General features: G+C 51.1%; 1 protein-coding gene across 19 annotated transcripts in view; it reads right to left on the reverse strand.

Moving 5' to 3' along the window:
- mical3a (microtubule associated monooxygenase, calponin and LIM domain containing 3a) overlaps nt 1-20,000 on the reverse strand; it is a 51,839-nt gene that overhangs the window by 15,040 nt on the left and 16,799 nt on the right. For 14 of the 19 annotated variants that reach the window (XR_014124112.1, XR_014124113.1, XR_014124111.1 and 11 more), the window contains exons 18-33: nt 18,172-18,231; nt 17,650-17,769; nt 17,437-17,508; nt 17,177-17,287; nt 15,299-15,485; nt 14,767-14,861; nt 14,453-14,531; nt 11,143-11,610; nt 10,123-10,212; nt 8,999-9,103; nt 8,446-8,508; nt 2,492-2,584; nt 2,249-2,362; nt 2,053-2,135; nt 211-1,951; nt 25-119 (exon numbers count right to left, since the gene is read on the reverse strand). Coding sequence is in view for 14 of the 19 variants with exons in the window: in XM_081715735.1 (XP_081571861.1) it covers nt 25-119; nt 211-1,951; nt 2,053-2,135; nt 2,249-2,362; nt 2,492-2,584; nt 8,446-8,508; nt 8,999-9,103; nt 10,123-10,212; nt 11,143-11,610; nt 14,453-14,531; nt 14,767-14,861; nt 15,299-15,485; nt 17,177-17,287; nt 17,437-17,508; nt 17,650-17,769; nt 18,172-18,231 (3,576 nt within the window). In the remaining 5 variants the exon portion in view is untranslated. Of the gene's footprint in view, nt 1-24; nt 120-210; nt 1,952-2,052; nt 2,136-2,248; nt 2,363-2,491; nt 2,585-8,445; nt 8,509-8,998; nt 9,104-10,122; nt 10,213-11,142; nt 11,611-14,452; nt 14,532-14,766; nt 14,862-15,298; nt 15,486-15,984; nt 16,974-17,176; nt 17,288-17,436; nt 17,509-17,649; nt 17,770-18,171; nt 18,232-20,000 lie in introns of those variants that run through there. The other 5 variants (XM_081715744.1, XM_035525174.2, XM_081715748.1 and 2 more) reach the window with 5 other exon arrangements.

The following is a 20,000-nucleotide window of genomic DNA, read 5'->3' on the forward strand; positions in this document are numbered from 1 at the left end:
TCTGTGATTATTAGATAAACTTACATCTGCCTTGGACTTCTGAGAAGATCGTTCCAGAACATCATCACAGGAGAGATCCGAGTCCTCGGAAAAGCTGAGATGTCTTCTCAGTCGCAACTCTAACATGGAAAACCAGAATGCTGCTCATTAGAATATTTTTAAGAGACCCCCCTCAAAAATCTTTGCCTTGCCGGAGATATCTCAGCTCACCGGAGGAGCGGCTGAGCAGGGACGCCTTCTGTCCGGAATCCACGGTGGTGGAGCTCGAGGCCGTGCCGGCAGCCTCCTTCTTCTTCTTGTCTTTCTTGTATCCAGAAAACATGGCCTTCCACAGGGACTTGTGTTTGGGCGGTGTCTCCTCGGATCCGGACAGTCTGGTCTCATTTTTGACCTTCTTCTCTTTCTTGTTCTTGTTCGGGGAGAACAGTGAGCTGCGTTTCTTACTCTTGGTGGAGCTCTCGGAGGATGTGACTGAGCTGTCCGCACTCCTGCTCGCGTGGGACTCCGGCGTCTTCCCCGCTGAACCCCGTGGGAAGCTGGAGCGCTTCTTCTTTTTAACGACCAGCTCGGCGTTGCTCTGGGACGCTGCCGCCACATCCACCTCCTTCATCTTGTTCAGCTGCTGGGTCATGGCATCTTTGAGAGCCTGGCTCTTCACCGATTTCTCCCTCTCCCTCAGCCGTTCCTCTGCGATCTCCTTGGCCTCTGGAGAGAAGTGCTGCCTACCCTTCGTAGCTCTGGACACCAGACCCGCAGGGCTGCTGGCTTTGCCGTTCACCCCGGCCAAGGCGAGGTGTAAGGGCAGCCTGTCTCTGTGCGTTCGGCTTGTGGGCGGCGTGTAAAACCTCTCCTGGGCACTCGTGTCTGGGGTATGGTCATCGTACGTGTCCTCCACATCGTCAGCAAACGGGATGTCCTCCACACACTCCACAAAGGACTTCCTCACATGGTCTCGCTGTGGTTTGTTAGGGTCTTTGGCCCTCATCACCACAGGTGGGTTGGCCCTGGGGGCGGGGACCGGAGAGACGACGGCACTGGTAGAACTCTGAGCTTTGGTAGGTGTTTCCTCTGCTTTAGGTCCCTCATCAGCTACAGGCGGTTTGTCCCAAACAACCTGAGGCTTCTTGCCTGGGGGCTTGGCGGGTTCCTCGTTGGGCGGGGGTGGGGGTGGGCTGGAAGGTGGCGTGAGCATGGTGGAGTCCGAGTTGTTGAAGCTGTCGCTGGTCACCGTGCTGTCGTTGAGGCCCACGCCAGAGCTGTAGCTCAGTTCCTTCCTGTCCAAGACGGAGGTCTTGTGCTCCACAGGGGAGATGACCTGACCTTCCAGCGTGATGTTGAGCCTGCGGATGACGGCGCGGCCTGTGAAGGCCGGCTTCACCTCCTCAGGCTGGTCCACGGGGGCGTGGACCTTGGACCAGACGGGCACGGGGCTTTTGACGATATCCATGTTCCTCTCCAGCGGGGTTAAGCCAAGACTCCTCCGGATCTCCGCGCTTTTCAGCCAGAACTCCTCGATGATGTCCGTTTTCTTGACTGTCGTCTCCTCCTGCGGTTTGGGAGGTTGGGTGCTTAGGCTCTCTAGAGCGGGTTTGGCCAGAGGCGTGGAAGTGACGGCAGCGCCCGGCTGGGTCCTCACCGGAGAGCCTGTGGAGAGCGGAGACGGAGACTCCTGGCACGGAAGCGGTTGGGCACAGATGGGCGACAAGGGGTTGGGCGGAGATGAGCAGGCACACGCCTCGGCAGGGCCAGGAGGCGTGGGGGTCACGGCCTCGGGAAGCGGCACGGGCTGGGAGCGGATCGGAGATGCCTCCGACACGAGGAAGGCAGGACTCTGGCTGTCTGGAGTGGCTGATACAGGAAGGTGTGCTGTGATGTCAACAGGCAGGTATGGTTCAGGGAAAAAGCGCTTCCCTGGAGACGTAACCAGTACCGGAGAGGTTTTCTCTATGACCTAGACGTGGAAATAGTATTAAAATTAATACAATAAAAAAAAACTTTTAATAACATAAACGCTGAAGTAAAAACCAGAAAATATAACCAAAATAAAGCCACCTGCTGTTCTTGTGGAGACGAGTTTTGGACTGGAGAGAGAATGACATCCACGATGAACTCCCGTGACCCTGCAGACACTTGTTCTAAGAGACACAGAGAAACACAAAACAGAAATACAGATATAATACCGAATGCAGCGCTCACTACAACAAGTTTACGCTAGTGCTCATTACAACATGTGCACGCCAGCGCTCACCAGTTCTGGGCAGCTGCTCGGGGCTCTCTGATTGGCTGCTCTCTGTTGGGTGGGGCTCTGCTTCCTCCACAAGCTGGACAAGAGCATCGGCCTCTGTGTCTGAAGGGATTTCCTCTGTGAGACAGAAAACATTACGAGGTGATGCTCTCAGATTAAAGATATCACAGGCTACACGCGTGGCACATGCATCCAGACATGCTGAACACAGCGTAATCCCTCATATGCTGAAGTAAGGTGCCAAACCTTCATCGAGCTCTGTTCCAGGCTCAATGTCGGGACTCCCCGCCTCAGCGTCCAGATCCTCCTCCTCCTCCTCCTCCTCCTCCTCACACGGCTCTGAGGTCACAAGAAGCACAGAGTTCAGACCCTACCTGACAAACACCTGAATAGCCTCTCGGGAAGACAGGACAGAAGATCATTACGGCTACGTTACGATCAGAGGTAGAAACTCCTACAAACAGAACACGTCATGAATGCATCATGTAAAAACAAGACAATATGAAGCAGGAACAAACTGCAAGCATAAAAGAAAAGGCCAAAGATGGAAAGATATAAATGTTCATTGTTAACGTCAGCAGAATTGAGCTGTGCATGACAAGGACATGTTATGGGAAACAAAACAAGACAAGCTGGACAAACAAGCCCCTTTCCACAGCGCACGCAAGAGGTACACAGAGGTTAAGGTGGAAGATTTCGTCAAACGTCTCCCCGACAACCATGCAAGAGGCTTTTAGCATCTTAGTGTCTGCGTGGACCAGGACTTTTCATTTCAAATTAAAAGCACCCAATCTTTCTGACACAAAAAAGTCAATTTTTAGATAAAGTGACTACAAATGGGATAAAGAGTACAGAAGAGGAATCCAGAGACTTCGCAAAACTTTAGGGTGTATGGTTGATGTCCAAGTTGTTAGAAAGTTAAACTCTAAGTGCACAGTTATTGGCCATTTTGTATCAAACATCTACAAATCTAAATAATTACAAATAAGCAACTCAACTACGTGTTATAAATATTACAACCATCATAATGAGACAAAAAGATAGAAAAAGAACCTGGACAACATCCCTAATCTTGATGATAATAATAACATTTTAAAATTAATATCACATTTCTTAAAATCTGAAAGAATGCATTTTTTTCTAAAGTATTATGTTGAAATAAAATTTCATTTAATTCTTTCAACTCCTTTTACAAAACTGAACCGGCTTTTTAGAGTTGGACCTAGACGCAGTGTTTGTGTCTGCAGGCGGTTAAGGGCAGAGGCTGTTAGCTGTTAAAGGAGACGCTCGTCTGCTGTGTGACGGTACCATGCCGGACCGGTCAGAGTTAAAAAACCGTTGTCATGCGGTTAATGAGTGTGGACACCTCAAGAACAGCTGTTCTGTCATCTTCCCAAGTTCTGTTACAGGTGTGTGCACATGTGTGTACATGTGTGTGTGTGCGTGCATATGTGCGTGCGTGCCCACGTGTGTATGTGTGTGCGTGTGAGAGAAAGTGTGTGAGAGAGTGCGTGTGAGAGCGCGTGTGTGTGTGTGAGCATGTATGTGAGAGCGCGTGTGTGTGAGAGCGCGTGTGAGAGAGAGCGCGTGTGTGAGAGAGCGCGTGTGTGTGAGCGTGTGTGAGCGCGCGCATGTGAGCGCGCGCGTGTGAGAGCATGGATGTGTGAGCGTGTGAGAGAGTGCGTGTGAGAGAGCGCGTGTGAGAGCGTGTGAGAGCATGGATGTGAGAGAGCGCGTGTGTGAGAGCGCGCGTGTGAGAGCATGTGTGAGAGCATGGATGTGTGAGCGTGTGAGAGAGCGCGTGTGAGAGCGTGTGAGCGTGTGAGAGAGCGCGTGTGAGAGCGCGTGTGAGAGAGAGCGCGCGTGTGAGAGCGCGCATGTGAGAGTGTGAGAGAGCGTGTGTGAGAGCATGTGAGAGCATGGATGTGTGAGCGTGTGTGAGAGCGTGTGTGAGAGCATGGATGTGTGAGCGTGTGAGAGAGCGCGTGTGTGAGAGCGCGTGTGTGAGAGCATGTGTGAGAGCGCGCGTGTGTGAGCGTGTGAGAGCGTGTGTGAGCACGCGTGAAAGCGTGTGTGTGTGAGCGTGTGAGAGCGCACTTGTGAGCGCGCGTGTGAGAGAGCGCGTGTGTGAGAGCGCCTGTGTGAGAGCATGCATGTGAGAGCGCGTGTGTGAGAGCGCGTGTGAGAGAGCGCGTGTGAGAGAGCGTGTGTGAGAGCATGTGAGAGCATGGATGTGTGAGCGTGTGAGAGAGCGCGTGTGTGAAAGCGCGAGAGCGCGTGTGAGTGAGTGTGAGAGAGCGTGTGTGAGAGAGCGCGTGTGAGAGAGCGCGTGTGAGAGAGCGCGTGTGAGAGCATGGATGTGTGAGCGTGTGAGAGCGCGCGTGTGTGAGAGAGCGCGTGTGTGAGAGCGCGTGTGTGAGAGCGCGTGTGAGAGAGCGCGCGTGTGTGAGAGCGCGCGTGTGTGAGAGAGTGTGAGAGAGCATGGATGTGTGAGCGTGTGAGAGAGCGCGTGTGTGAGAGAGCGCGTGTGAGAAAGCGCGTGTGAGAGAGCGCGTGTGAGAGCATGGATATGTGAGCGTGTGAGAGAGCGCGTGTGAGAGCGCGTGTGTGTGAGAGCGCGCGTGTGTGAGAGCGCGCGTGTGTGAGAGAGCGCGTGTGTGAGCGCGTGTGAGAGCGTGCGTGTGTTAGAGCGCATGTGAGAGCGCGTGTGAGAGAGCATGTGTGAGAGAGCATGTGTGAGAGCGTGTGAGAGCATGGATGTGTGATCGTGTGAGAGCGCGTGTGAGAGAGCGCGTGTGAGAGAGCGCGTGTGAGAGAGCGCGTGTGTGAGAGCGCGCGTGTGTGAGAGAGTGTGAGAGCATGGATGTGTGAGCGTGTGAGAGAGCGCGTGTGTGAGAGAGTGTGAGAGAGCGCGTGTGAGAGAGCGCGTGTGAGAGAGCGCGTGTGAGAAAGCGCGTGTGAGAGAGCGTGTGAGAGCATGGATGTGTGAGCATGTGAGAGCGCGCGTGTGTGAGAGCGCACGTGTGTGAGAGCGCGCGTGTGAGAGAGCGCGTGTGTGAGAGCGCGTGTGTGAGAGCGCGTGTGAGAGCGCGCGTGTGAGAGCGCGCGTGTGAGAGCGTGCGTGTGTGAGCGCGTGTGTGAGCGCGCGCGTGTGAGAGCGCGCGTGTGTGAGCGTGTGTGAGCGCGCGTGTGAGCACGCTTGTGAGCGCGTGTGAGAGCGCGCGTGAGAGCATGGATGTGAGAGAGCGCGTGGGTGAGAGCGCGTGGGTGAGAGCGCGCGCGTGTGAGAGTGCGTGTAAGAGCATGTGAGAGCATGGATGTGTGAGCATGTGAGAGAGCGCGTGTGAGAGAGCGCTTGTGAGAGCGCGCGTGTGAGAGAGCGCGCGTGTGAGAGAGCCCGCGTGTGAGAGAGCGCGCGTGTGAGCATGTGAGAGCATGGATGTGTGAGCATGTGAGAGAGCGCGTGTGTGAGCGCGCGTGTGTGAGCGTGTGAGAGCGTGTGTGAGCGCGCGTGAAAGCGTGTGTGTGAGCGTGTGTGAGAGCGTGTGAGAGCGCACTTGTGTGAGCGCGCGTGTGAGAGAGTGCGCGTGAGAGAGCGCATGTGTGAGAGCACGTGTGAGAGAGCACGCGTGAGAGCGCGTGTGAGAGAGCGTGTGAGAGCATGGATGTGTGAGCGTGTGAGAGAGCGCATGTGAGAGAGAGTGTGAGAGCGCGTGTGAGAGTGCGAGTGTGAGAGCGCGTGTGTGAGCGTGTGAGAGCGCGTGTGAGAGAGCGCGTGTGTGAAAGCGCGTGTGAGAGAGTGTGAGAGCGCGTGTGAGAGCATGGATGTGTGAGCGTGTGAGAGCGCGTGTGAGAGCGCGCGTGTGTGAGAGCATGTGTGTGAGAGCATGTGTGTGAGAGCATGCGTGTGAGAGCGCGTGTGAGAGCGCGCGTGTGTGAGAGCGTGCGCGTGTGAGAGAGCGCGTGTGAGAGCGCGTGTGAGAGCGTGGATGTGTGATCGTGTGAGAGAGCGCGTGTGTGAGAGAGCATGTGTGAGAGCGCACTTGTGAGCGCGCGTGAGAGAGCGCGTGTGTGAGAGCGCCTGTGTGAGAGCATGCATGTGAGAGCGCGTGTGTGAGAGCGCGTGTGAGAGAGCGCGTGTGAGAGACCGTGTGTGAGAGCATGTGAGAGCATGGATGTGTGAGCGTGTGAGAGAGCGCGTGTGTGAAAGCGCGAGAGCGCGTGTGAGTGAGTGTGAGAGAGCGTGTGTGAGAGAGCGCGTGTGAGAGCATGGATGTGTGAGCGTGTGAGAGCGCGCGTGTGTGAGAGAGCGCGTGTGTGAGAGCGCGTGTGTGAGAGCGCGTGTGAGAGAGCGCGCGTGTGTGAGAGCGCGCGTGTGTGAGAGAGTGTGAGAGAGCATGGATGTGTGAGCGTGTGAGAGAGCGCGTGTGTGAGAGAGCGCGTGTGAGAAAGCGCGTGTGAGAGAGCGCGTGTGAGAGCATGGATATGTGAGCGTGTGAGAGAGCGCGTGTGAGAGCGCGTGTGTGTGAGAGCGCGCGTGTGTGAGAGCGCGCGTGTGTGAGCGCGTGTGAGAGCGTGCGTGTGTTAGAGCGCATGTGAGAGCGCGTGTGAGAGAGCATGTGTGAGAGAGCATGTGTGAGAGCGTGTGAGAGCATGGATGTGTGATCGTGTGAGAGAGCGCGTGTGAGAGAGCGCGTGTGAGAGAGCGCGTGTGAGAGAGCGCGTGTGAGAGAGCGCGTGTGTGAGAGCGCGCATGTGTGAGAGAGTGTGAGAGCATGGATGTGTGAGCGTGTGAGAGAGCGCGTGTGTGAGAGAGTGTGAGAGAGCGCGTGTGAGAGAGCGCGTGTGAGAAAGCGCGTGTGAGAGAGCGTGTGAGAGCATGGATGTGTGAGCGTGTGAGAGAGCATGGATGTGTGAGCGTGTGAGAGCGCGCGTGTGTGAGAGCGCACGTGTGTGAGAGCGCGCGTGTGTGAGAGAGCGCGTGTGTGAGAGAGCGCGTGTGAGAGCACGTGTGTGAGAGAGCGCGTGTGAGAGCGCGCGTGTGAGAGCGCGCGTGTGAGAGCGTGCGTGTGTGAGCACGTGTGTGAGCGTGCGCGTGTGTGAGCGCGCGTGTGAGCACGCTTGTGAGCGCGTGTGAGAGCGCGCGTGAGAGCATGGATGTGAGAGAGCGCGTGGGTGAGAGCGCGTGGGTGAGAGCGCGCGCGTGTGAGAGCGCGTGTAAGAGCATGTGAGAGCATGGATGTGTGAGCATGTGAGAGAGCGCGTGTGAGAGCGCGCGTGTGAGAGAGCGCGCGTGTGAGAGAGCCCGCGTGTGAGAGAGCCCGCGTGTGAGAGAGCGCGCGTGTGAGCATGTGAGAGCATGGATGTGTGAGCATGTGAGAGAGCGCGTGTGTGAGCGCGCATGTGTGAGCGTATGTGAGCGCGCGTGAAAGCGTGTGTGTGAGCGTGTGTGAGAGCGTGTGAGAGCGCACTTGTGTGAGCGCGCGTGTGAGAGAGTGCGCGTGAGAGAGCGCACGTGTGAGAGCACGTGTGAGAGAGCACGCGTGAGAGCGCGTGTGAGAGAGCGTGTGAGAGCATGGATGTGTGAGCGTGTGAGAGAGCGCGTGTGAGAGAGAGTGTGAGAGCGCGAGTGTGAGAGCGCGTGTGTGAGCGTGTGAGAGCGCGTGTGAGAGAGCGCGTGTGTGAAAGCGCGTGTGAGAGAGTGTGAGAGCGCGTGTGAGAGCATGGATGTGTGAGCGTGTGAGAGCGCGTGTGAGAGCGCGCGTGTGTGAGAGCATGTGTGTGAGAGCATGTGTGTGAGAGCATGCGTGTGTGAGCGCGTGTGAGAGCGCGCGTGTGTGAGAGCGTGCGCGTGTGAGAGAGCGCGTGTGAGAGCGCGTGTGAGAGCGTGGATGTGTGATCGTGTGAGAGAGCGCGTGTGTGAGAGAGCATGTGTGAGAGAGCTCGTGTGTGAGAGCGCGCGTGTGTGAGAGAGTGTGAGAGAGCATGTGAGAGCATGGATGTGTGAGCGTGTGAGAGAGCGCGTGTGTGAGAGAGTGTGAGAGAGCACGTGTGAGAGAGCGTGTGTGAGAGAGCGTGTGTGTGAGCGTGTGAGAGAGTGCGTGTGTGAGAGCGCGTGTGTGAGAGTGCGTGTGTGAGAGCGCGTGTGTGAGCATGTGAATGTGTTGAGGAAAAGCTACAACACTGGGTTTGGTCTCTACCTCCAGACAGGGAGTCCAGCCAGGCCCTGACAGCCTCGTGCCGTGTGGGCATGTGGGAGGGGACTAAACAATACAAAACAACACAAAACAACAACAAAACAACAATTAAACAACACAAAACAACAACTAAACACAAAGACACAACAAAGGCTGCGGGTTTGCGGGGCCAAGGCCTGTGTGGGGGCGGAGTCTAGACACAGACCTCTCCCATGTATCCAGTGACAGTCCAAGGAGACAAAATCATAGCCAAACAAACAAACAAACAAACAAACATGGAACGCCCACATGAAAAATCATGACAAAACTGAACACAGCAGAAACTAAATGAACAAAGTGGCGTGAGTGAGTAGTGATGAATGAACAGCGTTTTCATCCTGAGGACAGAGAGGCTGATCAGTGAAATAATGAAATGACACGACACGTGAGGTCTTTTTGGATTTAACCAGTCACATTAAAGAGATTTACATAACTCCTCCCCCGCCACACCCCAGAACACACAGCCAGCCCCCGACGAGTCCCAGCAGCCAGACTGGACTCGTCCAGGTGGGGTTACCTGTGCGGGAGGTGGGCTGGGAGCCTGAGGCCATGTCCCCCTCGACCTGTGTGTCCATCGGGGGGAGCAGAGCAACCAAGGGCAGTTGGGGCAGTGAGTTCCTGGCTGGCCGGTGGGAGGTGGGGTGGTTGGAGAGGGAGAGGCATGTTTGGGTCACACGCAGTGGGGGAGGAGGAGGAGTCCAAAAACACACAAGACGGCACGTCCCAGTGGAGACAACGTCCAACACAAGCAGCAGAAACAGACACAGAGAGGCCAGAGAAACACGACGCGAGAAAAAGAAACAGGAACAGAAGTTTAGATGTCAGCTGTAAATACCAGACTGTCAGCGTTAATAACGGCCATGCAGGGAACCCACGAGAACAAAACCTGGGAAATGTTACTTTTATTAAATTATTATATTCACACGGAATATAATTAATAACAACATTGCAATTCACTTTCTAATTAGCAGTAGGGCTGCAAAATACAGAAGAACCTGACTGTAACTGCGATATATTTACAACTTAAAACACTAGAATAAGCCAGATGGGACATGGTGAAGTCTGGCCTGCGCTAAAGCATCTGAAACATCTGTGACTGATCAGAGCATCCGAGATTAGTCATGCTGCTCATAGAACACACATTTAAAAATGAGAAAGAAAGAAAATCAAGCAATTTGCACTATTATCAGTACTGAAGGGCTAATATTGCAATTACGATGAATGATATTGATGATGATGTATTGTGCAGCCCTAGTTTAGTACTTTGATAAAAAGCGAGAGGTATCTGGAACTTTCCGTTGCAGGCATGCATGGAAAAAAAGAACAAAATGTTTTTCAATCAAAATCCAGAATGTTTGAGCAATGTGTTCCTCAGCTGCACACCTCACACACAAGGAAAAACCCAATTAATGACCTGGACTAATATGAGCAAGAAGATAACTTCTTCTAGAAAACCTCTGATCTGGTTGTAGTTTCTTCTAGATAACGTCTGCTCTATAAATTTGCACACACTTGTTGTGTCAGTAAAGTCATGAGTGAACACCCAGTTCAACTAAGGAGAACAGAACAGGGAGGTTTAGGTCAAGCAAGCGTTCTCCAGCCAGCCATGGAGTTCCAGCTCCAGTGTGCACAGGCAGATACCTTCACATGTCCCTGCTTCCATGGCATCGGTCAGCTTCTCCAGCCAAACACCTGACTGGAGCTCCCTCTCCCAGGGGTAATACTGCCCCTCTAGGAGCGCCGCAGTTACCCCAACACACACACGCACGCACAGACGCACAAACGTCGGGGGCGGGGTGCACAAGTACCCAAGGGATCCAAACACATGATGGAGATGACGTTCTCACACACACACACACACACACACACACACACACACACACACACACAGACACACAGACACACACACACAGACACACACACACAGACACACACACACAGACACACACACACAGACACAGACACACAGACACACACACACAGACACACACACACAGACACACACACACAGACACACACACACAGACACACACACACAGACACACAGACACACAGCAGGGGAGTGAGGAGAGAGAAAGAAATTGAAGAGCTGCCACAGTACTACATGACACACCAAACAAGCCTCACATCACATGTACACATCATCCGGTCAACTTAAAACGCTTAACCTCAGTCGACCTCCAGACACACACACACACACACACACACACACACACACACACACACACACACACACTCACACACACACACACACAACGTTCACTTCTACTGTACGTCTCCAGAAACCTACCAGGAGACCTTCAATGAAAAAGTAACATGACCTAAGAAGTGAAAAACAAAACTACACAATTCAGTCTAGACTAGTCAAACAGTTGCACATAAACTGTTTGTCCGCATCGTTTCAGTATTTTCCATTTCTTCCGCAGTGCTGGCTCTCCAGGGAAATCCCAGAGCTGCTCCTGAACTGGGACCACCGCAATAATGTCCGCATAATCACTGATCTGACCAGCGCAGAAGAAACCATCAAGAGGTTGGGAGATGAGCTCGGGAGACGCTCAGAGAGACTCAGCACACAGTCCCCAAGGCCTCGTCCCCATCCCTAGAACATTAGTCTGAACCAGTTAAACTGGGAATAAACAAATATAAACAAACCACACTCACCATCACTCGATTCATCCTCTTCCTCCTCACCCTCCTCATCCTCCTCCATCTCCACACCATGGTTCACTTCTCCACCTTCTCCAACACGCTTCAGTTTGGCATGGAGCTCCACAGCCTCCTCCCAGGGCACGCCCCCCAAGTCCGAGGGCACGGCTGGCCCCGCCTCCTCGTCATCCTCCTCCATGTCGGACTCTGAGCTACTACAGAAGGAGGAGAACGTGGTGAGAGCTCTGCTCTCCGCCATGTGGCCGTGCTTCACCTGCTGGACCGACCTGGAGGCCTCATCCACGCCCGTAGTCTTGTCCAAGATGCTGCTGAGGTTATGCTCCGCCAGCGTCTCCTCTGGAACCTCCTGGAGGTCCTCCTCGCGCAGCATGGACAGCCGGTAGTTCTCCAGCTCAATGCGCTCGGGGGTCCCCTTCACACGCTTCATCAGCACGGACTCCGCCTGGCCGTTAACCTCCAGGGCTGCAAGGGAGAGCAGAAGTTAATCTGGACATCAGAGACCAGAACCTGAGGTGACTAGCGTGTGGGAGGAGTCTCGTAGGGGTGTGGGAGGAGTCTGCTGGAGGTGCTCTAACAGGGAGGTTCGCTAAGGTGTGGGCGGGGTCTGTCTAAGGTGTGCATGCATGAATAACTGTTCACCAACAGCCCTCAGTGTCTAAGCACACGTAGCCACAGTTACACTGACAGCCAATTAAACCAGTTCTTCCTCATTCCTCATCTTCATACACCAAAGATAACGTCACCTAAACATATGGAGATCAACTCACACCTAACCAGTCCAGAGACGCCTACCAACTGTTTTTGTGAGTGTGAGTAGAACTTTGCAGGTTTTTCTGAGGGGGGCTGTGTGTATCATTGGCTTCATGGTCACTTAAAAATGTTTAATTCATGAGTTTAATGTCTAATTCATTATTCATAAGTACAGTCTTTTAGGGTTCACGCGCATTAGTCAATCAATACAAACAGACGAACACAAACTCGGTTATGTCTCTTTATTTATGGTTATTATCCTACATAATACGTTGAACTGCATAAATGTAAATATATTATCAGTGAGTTTACATATCAATAAATATAGTATCAGTTAATTTACATATTCAGAAAAATATTATCATACTAATAAATACAGTTAGCTGGTACTTTACCCTTTTCCCATCCTACAAAGCAACACTTTGTGAGAAGCACTCCCCTGTGGTGGACTAGAGAACCACATGCTTGTCCTATGAAGCCAATGACAGGAGTTTTCATTTCATTCAACCCCCATAACTGAAGTGACCTCTGACTCCCTCAAACAAACGTCACTCACACGTCTGTGATGTTCTGTGTACATGTAAAACACATGAAAAGCCACGTATGCAGCAGAGTGTGTGGTTACGTGATAACAGGTATGAAGACTCGAAACATGATGACTGAAAACTTTACTTATATCCTAAAAACACACATGCATTATAAACACGTGCGTCCCATAAACACGTGCGTCCCATAAACACGTGCGTCCCATAAACACACGAGTTCTCTCAGCTCGAGTGGACCCAATCCTTAGACACACCTGTATTTTAATCTGACCCACCACAGCAGACAGGAACTCCAACACATGAACATGGACGACGATCACAGATAAACCCTATTGATTACAGATATACCCTATTGATCATAGATATACTCTGATCAATAGGGTTGATCAAATGATCAATAGGGTTTATCTGTGATCAATGGAGTATATCTGTGATCAATAGGGTTTATCTGTGATCACAGATATACTCCACTGATCATTGATATACTCTACTGTGATCTTCAGGATTTTATTGCATTGAAAAAGTTTTTAAAATATTTTAAAGTCTTTCTAATTTTTATGTTTTCTTCAGTTTTTTTTTTTTAGAAAATTACAGTAACAGTCATTTTCTTCCCATGGGGTGACAGCAAGACAGTGCAGACTTACTGTGGGGTTAGTGTGGGGGGGTAGTGTGGAGGGGTAGTGTGGGGTTAGTATGTGGGGTTAGCGTGGAGGGGTTAAGCGTGTGGAGGGTTAGCGTGGAGGGGTTAAGCGTGTGGAGGGTTACGCGTGTGGAGGGTTACGCGTGTGGCGGGTTACGCGTGTGGAGGTGTTAGCGTGCATGGAAGGATCAGAAACACAAAGACCAACAGAAGACAGAAGGTTGTGTGAAGGTTACTGATGAATCACAGGCGACAATACAGACACTAGCTGAGCGACAGGCTGCTCTGATAGGAGGGGGAAAGGTAAAGCTTACAGAGTCAACCAATCACAGGCACCGATACAAACACCACAATACAGGGATTCACTGTAACAGGTCCGATTTACAGGTACAAAACCATAGTCACCCTTACAGGCAGAAAATAGAGAGGGGAGGAGGAACTGGAGAAGGGGGAGGAACTAGAGAGGGGAGGGGAGGAGGAACTAGAGAGGAGGGGAGGAGGAACTGGAGAGGAGGGGAGGAGGAACTAGAGAGGGGAGGGGAGGAGGAACTGGAGAGGGGAGGGGAGGAGAAAGATCTTTCAGTAAAAAGAGAAGAAGGTTTCAGCAAAAACAAACTAAGAAATAGGTGATTAAATAATACAATCACTACAAATAACTATATAATAAATATATTACAGCTATATTAAAGCTAGTATAATTATATAAACAACAAACATATTATAATTATATAATAAGCATAGAACTATATAATAGAGTTTACAGCCAAAAAAAGTCCAACCAAGAGCCTATTGAGTCAAATTGTCATTCACGTTTATTTATCTACTTCGCTCCACTAGTGTTATTACACTCTACTAGTATTGTTATTGCTTAAATCTTCACTCGACTGTTATTAGAATTCCTGTAATCTGAGATTAGGACTCTAGTTCTTACGCCTTCCAGAGGCTACATTTTGTTACGTTTACATTTTTAGTTTACATGAGCTTGGCTTTGTTTTCACAGTTAAATAACTTTTCATGTCATGTTACTCTGTACAGATTACACACATTCAAACTATTTTAAAACTACATATTAGGAGACATGACATACAAACGATGCGTCTTTGGATTACGCACGAGCCAGAGATTAGTGGCGTGCCGACGTGGGCGGTGCCGAGTTTGCAGAACTGGTCCCGTGAGAGCTACAGGGCACTGAGCAGGAAGTTGAGCGTGAGGCAAGACAACAGGTACAAGCAGTAGGTGAAGAGGAAGGGTAAGTCTAAGGGGTTGTGTGCCCCCTGTTGGCGAGTCCAGGACACTGCACGCCGCAGAGAAGGGGCTCCCACCGCGGGAAAGGAGCGCGGGGCGGGGCCGAGAGAGGCGAGGCAGGTACCTGAGGACGGGCGCTCCCCGGCTGACCCTCGGACGCTGCTCTCCGTGGAGCCTGGAACTCCCGCCGGGACCTGCCGTTCCTGACAGCCAAGAGATCAAAGCCGAGAACACAGCGTCCATAAAACAAACAGGACGTGCATGCGCACGGCACACACACTCACACTACAGGAAAACAAACCCCCGTCCAGGACATTTCCAGGACATTCATTCAAGCAGACGTCCACCGTCCACGTCAGAACAAGCAGACATCAGAAGCGCTGTGAATGCGCCGACTCAGAGCGAGCGCGGCTGGTCCTGTGGTGGCGTGCGGCGTACCTGTGGGTGGGGAGGAACCATGCTGGAAGGCAGCCTCTTCCTCTGGGACTGACCGCACAAACGGTAGCAGTAGTGCGGCTTACAGTAGAACTTCCCTGAAAGACACACAGACGCACGCACACACAATCAGCACGTTTTCATATATAGTCACAGAGAGAGGGCTCTCCACAGCCTGTAGGAGACGTTTTCTCCAGAGTCCGAACTCCCACCTACATGCAGATCATCCCCTCGTCCCTGTGGGAAGTCTCAAAACGGCGCGGACCTGCGGGGGGACGCTAGACAAGCCAGTACTGTCTACGGCAACAATGTGCCAGTGTGTGAGAGCTCAGTGATGAACCTCTGAAAATGTGGACATTCAACAGAACTCACAAACAGGGACAGTTCATATCTTCAAAATGACACGCATCTCCTACCACAATCACTCCAGTCTGCTCACCATCAGTGTCATGACTCTTCTAATTACTACTGGGATCAAATGCATGTGAAGACGTCCTGCACACGTCTGTCCCGGCGGCGGCCTGTGATGTCTTACCGTCCTCCACGTCGAAGGCGTAGGAGGAGAGGCGCAGTGTGGTGCCGCAGTAGTCGCACGTAAAACAGCTCCGATGGAAGAACTTTCCCTCCGCGCTTAAACGCTCCATCACGTACACACGCCTCCCGCAGAAGAAACAAACGTCACTACCACCAATGTTCTGAGGAAACTCCTTCCGCAAGGACCCCTGCGCAGAACAAAACACACACACACACACACCCTTCTTATGCAGCTACAAGAAACAGTGGAATGCTCAGCACTGACCATTAGTCCAAAACAATATAAACCAGACAATAAAACAGACAATAACTCCTAAAGGTGAAGCAGAAAACTGCAAATGACTTTATGGTTTAGTATTTAGTTCAGCAATGTTAAAAAAAGGAGTTGATACACAGTAGCTGTAGTACTTCACATGGTCACTGCACTAGAGAGCACTGTTAGTATTCACCTGGTCCCTACAGTACAGGTGTCTTCTTAAAAGGGACAACATTATCCAAACACATTTCAGTGTTCCGTGATGGGGGAGTCAGTCACTACAACATGCAATCACTACAACACCATAGTGATTCTCACCAAATCCCTCTTCTCAAGAGGGGGTCTGGAGTCCTCCTGAGTTTGAATCTGATTGGCTATTTTCTTTGCCAATGAGCTCACGCCCCCTGTATACATCTTTATATACAGCTATGGTTGGCAGACCAATAAAAAATGAAATTGAGAGATGGAGAAAAAAGAGAAAGAGAAATAAGGGTGTACAGGTGTGAGAGTGAGAGTGTACAGGTATACAGGTGAGGGTGTACAGGTGTTAGGGTGTACAGGTGTATGTGTGAGGGTGTACAGGTGTGAGAGTGCACAGGTGTATATGTGAGGGTGTACAGGTGTGTGTGTACAGCTGTATGTGTGAGGGTGTACATGTGAGGATGTACAGGTCTAAGTACGTGGTTGTACAGGTGTACGTGTGTGAGTGTGTAAGGTGTATGTGTGAGCGTGTATGTGTGAGTGTGTACAGGTTTACGTGCATGAGAGTGTAGAGGTGTATGTGTGAGGGTGTACAGGTGTGAGTGTGAGGGTGTACGGGTGTGAGTGTACAGGTGTATGTGTGAGTGTACAGGTGAGGGTGTAAGTGTAAGGGTGTACAGGTGTACACGTGAGGGTGTACAGGAGTGTAGCTGATAGAATGTTTTTACGGTGTGTTCTAACACAATCCAAGAAAACAGAATGTTGAGCTACAAAAATGTTTCACATACCTTACTCTGCACAAATATACCTTTGCACACACACGCGCACACACACACACACACACACACACACACACACACACACACACACACACACACACACGCGCGCTCTCTAAGTCCAGACATAAATGTCCTGTGTCACTGATAAGGGCCAAGTTCTTTAACAATCACAGACGCAAGTCCAACAAATCAGAACCATCAGTCAAAAGCTCCCTGTGCACATGGCGTCAGTAGTACTGGACACACACATCACCACCATCCTGAGGTCAAGGATGTCAGCATGAGGTCAGCGATGACGGCGTGCGTGTTAGGGACAGGCTCCCTCTGCTGGACTGGTGTGCATTGGGAGGTGTTACCTGTCGCAGAGAGGTGGGACAGGGGAGGGGCTAACTAGGCTCCTCCCCCTGCTCAATGAGGAAGTGTGGGAGATTTTTCTTAGACTCCACAGGATGGACAGATGGAGAGAGGGAGAAGAAGTGAACATTAGCCAACAGCAGAGAGAAGACGAGCAGCACGGAGAACAAAGAGGTCAGCCTTCACAAGACACACAAGGATAACGTGTCTGTCACATCCCTCTGCTCGCGTGCAGATTGGTGGTGATTAGTAGGGCAGGGTCATGCACACGGCAGTGTGGAGGGGTCACCTTGGGGCAGGCAGGCTTGTAGTTCAACAGCCAGTCTAGCCTATCAGCTCTCTCCTGGACACTGGGGATGTGTGACGGCCCTCGGCCACCAGGGGGCAGTCTCTGCCCCTCCTGTAGCAGAGAAGGCGCTCCAGTCACCAGAAACAAAACCTGCAGGACCCAACGACCTTTACAGAGGTCTGCTCAGAAATGTCAGGCTGTGGAAACCAGCTGAAGCCAAGCCACTGTTAGCGCCCGTTACCCACGGCAACCCAGGATACCTGCTGCTGGGACTCCAGTCCGCGGGTCCGTAACCACTGCTCGATAAAGAAGCGTGAGGGCTTTTTCATGGGCTAATGAGAGGACGAAGAGGACAGAAGGAAAAGAGTCTTAGCCAGCAGGGAAAAGACAGTAACAGCAGAGGACAGTAGTGTCCTCGAGTAAGACAGAGCCACTCCAAACCAGGAGACAGTCCGTCCTGTGTGTCGCTCTACCTGGGGCCTGTGAGGTGAGTGTGACTGTCCTGTAAACTTGGCAGTTAACATCTCCACTCTGTCCTGAATGCTAGGAACAAGGTCCCGCAAAGACTCCTCCGCAGGACAGAGTCCAGTGTCCTGTAGGCAAACAGGACTCAGGTAAGACTCACCTGAGCGACTGACCTACGCGTGCAACAAACCAGCTAAAACACAGGCACATGCACCAGGAGTGCGCGCGCGCGCACACACACACACACACACACACAAACCCCAGGCCACACTCTGGAGAAACATCAGCAATATTCTTACAGAAGCTTAAAATAATAAAAGATTTGAAAGTTTTCAGCTACAGAGCTGGTGATCAGTGATATTTTTCTCAGCCGTGTGAGTACAAGCGACACCATAGTGTTGGTACCACTCAGCTTGTTTCTAAAACACTTCACTAAGGACACAATGTCCTCTGTCCAACCTCCCCAACTCTGTGAGCAGCTTTCAGGCAGTGTGTTAAACAAGGCAGCCCCATGCTGTAACCATGGTTACCGGGTATGACAGCAGATCATCATCGTCATTGTCGTCATCATACGTGTTGTGAACTTTTTTCTGCAGAGCACAGACAGTTAGACATCAGGTCGTGTACGTGATCCCTCGCAAGCAGCGCAGTCTGGTACCAAACACACGCGTGCCATGACAGGAAACTCGGCTGCTCTCGAAGCGCACCTCACTTCCCATTCAGCAGCAGATGGCGCTGTTGTAATCGTGCTCTTAATCTTTTGATGTTCTCAGAGGTGCTGCGGTCTACACACAATTCTCAGCTGATGCCCATTCGCGCAGCGTGAGGACAGAAGTGGAAGAAAACTGCTTCTAAAACGATCTGAGCAAAAGATTAAGGAACATTGACTAACTAAACTAGTACTTATTGTAGGGTTGTTTACTACGCTGATGTTGACTAAAACTCTAGTCCTTATTGTTTATTGCACTGATTGTTGTCTGTTATAGAGCTTATATGTGTTTCCCTGTATTTCTACAGTATTCTAGTTCACTGGCATCTTGGACTCTAACCTACTGTACTGTACTAGGATGCATCTATGAGGAAATGACTTTGGATAAGAGCGTCTGATAAATGCTGTAAATATAAACATGAGATTAAACAGGAAACTCCAGAGTTAAGACAAGTGCAGAATACACATCTGCAGGATGTGTATGACAGAGCGTGTGTGTGTGTGTGTGAGACACAGAGTGTGTGTGTGTGTGAGTGTGTGTGTGTGAGTGTGAGAGTGAGTGTGTGTGTGTGTGTGTGTGTGTGAGACACAGAGTGTGTGTGTGTGTGTGTGTGTGTGTGTGTGTGTGAGAGTGAGTGTGTGTGTGTGTGAGACACAGAGTGTGTGTGTGTGTGTGTGTGTGTGTGTGTGTGTGTGTGACTGTGTGAGAGTGAATGTGTGTGTGTGTGTGTGACAGAGTGTGTGAGTGAGTGTGTGTGTGAGACACGGAGTGTGAATGTGTGTGTGTGAGTGTGAGTGAGTGTGTGTGTGTGAGAGACACGGAGTGTGAGTGTGTGTGTGTGTGTGTGAGTGCGTGTGTGTGTGTGTCAGACCCTCATTACTGGCCCCACTGGCCCTCAGTGGGATGACGGCAGAGTGCAAAAAATGCAGATTCACACACACACAACTGGACAGAAAGCTAAACAGAACTAAAATCTCACACTATACTTGTACCACACTATATATTTAGGCAACCGTTCATCACTCTTAGAATCATCACGCTAAGCAGTATCACACTGAAAATCATTTAGTGTTACTGAGACCTCGTTTTTCTGGCACCGATACCACACGGGATCTACTGCATCTCAGTAAGAGTGAAAGCAGCGAGTCTTAACCAGCGAGTCTAAGAGTGTTAAAGCAATGCTTTGTTCATATAGTTCAGCAGTAGTTACTGATTTCAACTGTGAACCACACAGACATGTCAGACATGTTATAATTATTAAAGTCAAACAGCACATGTGTTCACATTTGCAGGTCATAGGTCAGAGGGTTGCCTATCAGAGTACTCATGTAGATATTATAGTTGTATTTACAGCAAAAAATTATGAACCTGGACAATCCTGTACAGCACATTTAAAACAAAACAAATCACACACAAACAAACAAACACACACTTCTCAGCTATCCAGAGAGGGCAGCATGTAAAAGTCTTTCCCACTGATCCTCCCCCCAAATTTTTTTTTTTTCACATTCCATGAATAATAACAGATATACAACAGAGGCAATCAACACCCCTGTCCTTAACAAAGCGCTATTATACACACACACACACACACACCTGTCCTTAAAGAAGCTCTATTACACACACACACACTTAACAAAGCGCTGCTA

This window comes from Electrophorus electricus, chromosome 6 (genome assembly GCF_041902795.1).
Source record: "Electrophorus electricus isolate QZ-2024a chromosome 6, ASM4190279v1, whole genome shotgun sequence".
Taxonomy (NCBI): Eukaryota; Metazoa; Chordata; class Actinopteri; order Gymnotiformes; family Gymnotidae; genus Electrophorus; species Electrophorus electricus.